This window comes from Belonocnema kinseyi, chromosome 7 (assembly GCF_010883055.1).
Source record: "Belonocnema kinseyi isolate 2016_QV_RU_SX_M_011 chromosome 7, B_treatae_v1, whole genome shotgun sequence".
Classification (NCBI taxonomy): Eukaryota; Metazoa; Arthropoda; class Insecta; order Hymenoptera; family Cynipidae; genus Belonocnema; species Belonocnema kinseyi.
In genome coordinates, this window is record NC_046663.1 from 93,872,237 (window position 1) to 93,874,632 (window position 2,396).

The 2,396-nt window shown below is 33.5% G+C and overlaps 1 protein-coding gene across 1 annotated transcript in view; it reads right to left on the reverse strand.

Moving 5' to 3' along the window:
* The window catches only part of LOC117177554 (adenylate cyclase type 2), a 78,962-nt gene that overhangs the window by 12,535 nt on the left and 64,031 nt on the right, over positions 1 to 2,396 (reverse strand). The window contains exon 17 of the mRNA XM_033368356.1: positions 462 to 585. Within this exon, the coding sequence (XP_033224247.1) occupies positions 462 to 585 (124 nt within the window). The remainder of the gene's footprint in view (positions 1 to 461; positions 586 to 2,396) is intronic.

Sequence of the window (2,396 nt, forward strand, 5' to 3'; positions counted from 1 at the left end):
ATAGGATAATTAGGAAAACGTATAAGAAGTGAGGGATGGGGAAGTAAGAGAAGAAGAATTATGGCAGGGGAGAGGAAGTAGGAGAAATGAAAGTAGAGGAAGTGAGAGAGAGTAGGGGATGATAAGTAAGAGGAGAGATTTATGGGGCGTTAGGGAGTATGAAAAGTGAGTATTGGGGAATTATGGAGAGTAGGGATGTACGGAAGTGAGGCGAACAGTAGTAGTAACGTGAATGTAAGTGTGCGGTAGTCAAGCAGATAGTATGGAGTATGGAAAGTAGGGGTGTTAAGGGGCGTATTAATAGGGATATAAGTTTGAGTAAGGAAAAATAAGTGAGGGGCTAGTAGGATTAGTATAGGAATAGAAAGGGAAGGGATGGAGAGTGAGGGCTGGGGAAGTAAGAGGAAGATTATGGGACTCTGGCTATTTTTAAAAATTTTATATTTAAGAAAAATACGAACCAACATGTTCTGGGAGGATATTCCGAAGCAGTAGTTTGTTTGCGTTCCTGGTATGAAAAGCCTCGTCCTGTTCCTTGGTCAGTTGTCGTTTCCATTGGTAGTCCAGTCTGCTCAAGTACTCTGCCTGAATGAATCGTCGTGAACGTGAACTTGAACGGATTATGAAACGAAAAGGATCGCTCGATAATTCGAACTTGCAAATCGAACTCTCAATTATATCATGGACGCTCAAAGAAACATTTATAAAATTAATCCTTCTGCATTAAGAAAAAACTTTGAGAGAGTCGATTTGTTCAAAAGGATGCTGTTTTATTGGTAATTGTTTACTTCGATGAGTTTTCTGAATGGAAAATCTTTTTTCCAGTTACCAAATAAAATATCAGTGGGTGGTTTATTGTTTCAGGTTTAATGAAATTATAATAACGTTATACTAGCTTTTACCAAATTTTCACCTCAGAAATTGGATTTAAAAAAAACAACATAAAATTAATCCATTTTTTTCAAATAAAATTTACTAACGGCACATTATAAGAAAGGTATTATATATTGTGATGTGAGTCAATAATGTTAAATATTACTAGATTTGAATTATTCTTATGAATTTCACTAATTATTAAATAATTTTAATATCTAACAGTTAATATGTAATATTAATATTATACGTAATATTTAATATATCAAATAGTTAATAATATCTAAATTTAGAATGGTAATTTTTCCAGCTGAAAAAGGGAAAAGGAAAGTTTTGGTACACCCAACGCCTTTTGCATCTCGAAAAATTATAAACAAATGCTATTTTGGGCAATTTTATAATTATATTTATGAATTGACCTTGAAGATATAATTTACAAATACTTTCGAGGTTTTAAATTTGCAATCAGCATCTCAAAATACGTTACTATACATTGTTTTAACAGAACGAGAACAGCATTACTAATAGACGTGATTTTTACAGACTTTTAATTATTTTGATTTTTTAAGGGAAAATATGACACTTTTTTGCATTTTCACTGAATGATATTCCATTTTTGGTCTTGAAAGAAGATTTTCCAAAATGTTTCAAATCACTTACTCGAAAATTCGGAAAAGCCATCCAAAGTAAGCCATAAACTTTTTTTTTTTAATTCTAAAATGATTATAGACACGAAAACAGGATACTTAAACGATTAGTTAAAGAAAGTAAAGATACAATTAGAGCAGAAGAAGAGATAAAAGTACAAAACGACTTTAAAGGAAGCAGGAAACTACTTTATAAAAAAATGAAAGGAAACTAAAGTACAAAAATTGTCAACATGAGAAATAGTAGGGGGGAAATGGTATATGATGCAGATGGAATACATGGGCTTGCAGAGACTATTTTAGGAGACCATTCGGAGATGAAGCTATAGGACACCACAACTGCGATGTTGAACACGATGCGATAGAAAACTCAATTGAAAAAGTCTGTGTCATTGAGGTTAGGGATATAATTAAGAACTTGAAAAACGGTAAGGCTGCCGGGGTAGACGGTATTGACGCTGAAATGATTAAACACGGTGGCGCGTGCATACCACATAGACTATGCGAATTGATAAATTTATGTTTCGAGATGGGAGAGGTCCCAGACGATTGGAAAGAAGCGATTTTCGTACCAATATACAAGAGAAATGGAGATAAAAGCGAGTGCAATAATTACAGAGGGATTAGCTTATTAAGCACCGTAAGTAAAATATATTCAAAAATACTTATTCGTAGGGTAATGAAAATAGCAGAAGCAAAGATTTGGGAAGTCCAAAGTGGGTTTATACCAGGAAGGTCATGTACGGATCAAATATTTAGCTTAAGGCAAATAAAAGAAAAAAGTTTGAGAGTAGGAAAAAAAGTATTCTGTGCATTTGTTGACCTAGAAAAAGCTTTTGACAAGGTAGATAGAAGTAAACTTTGGGAAGTCCTGAA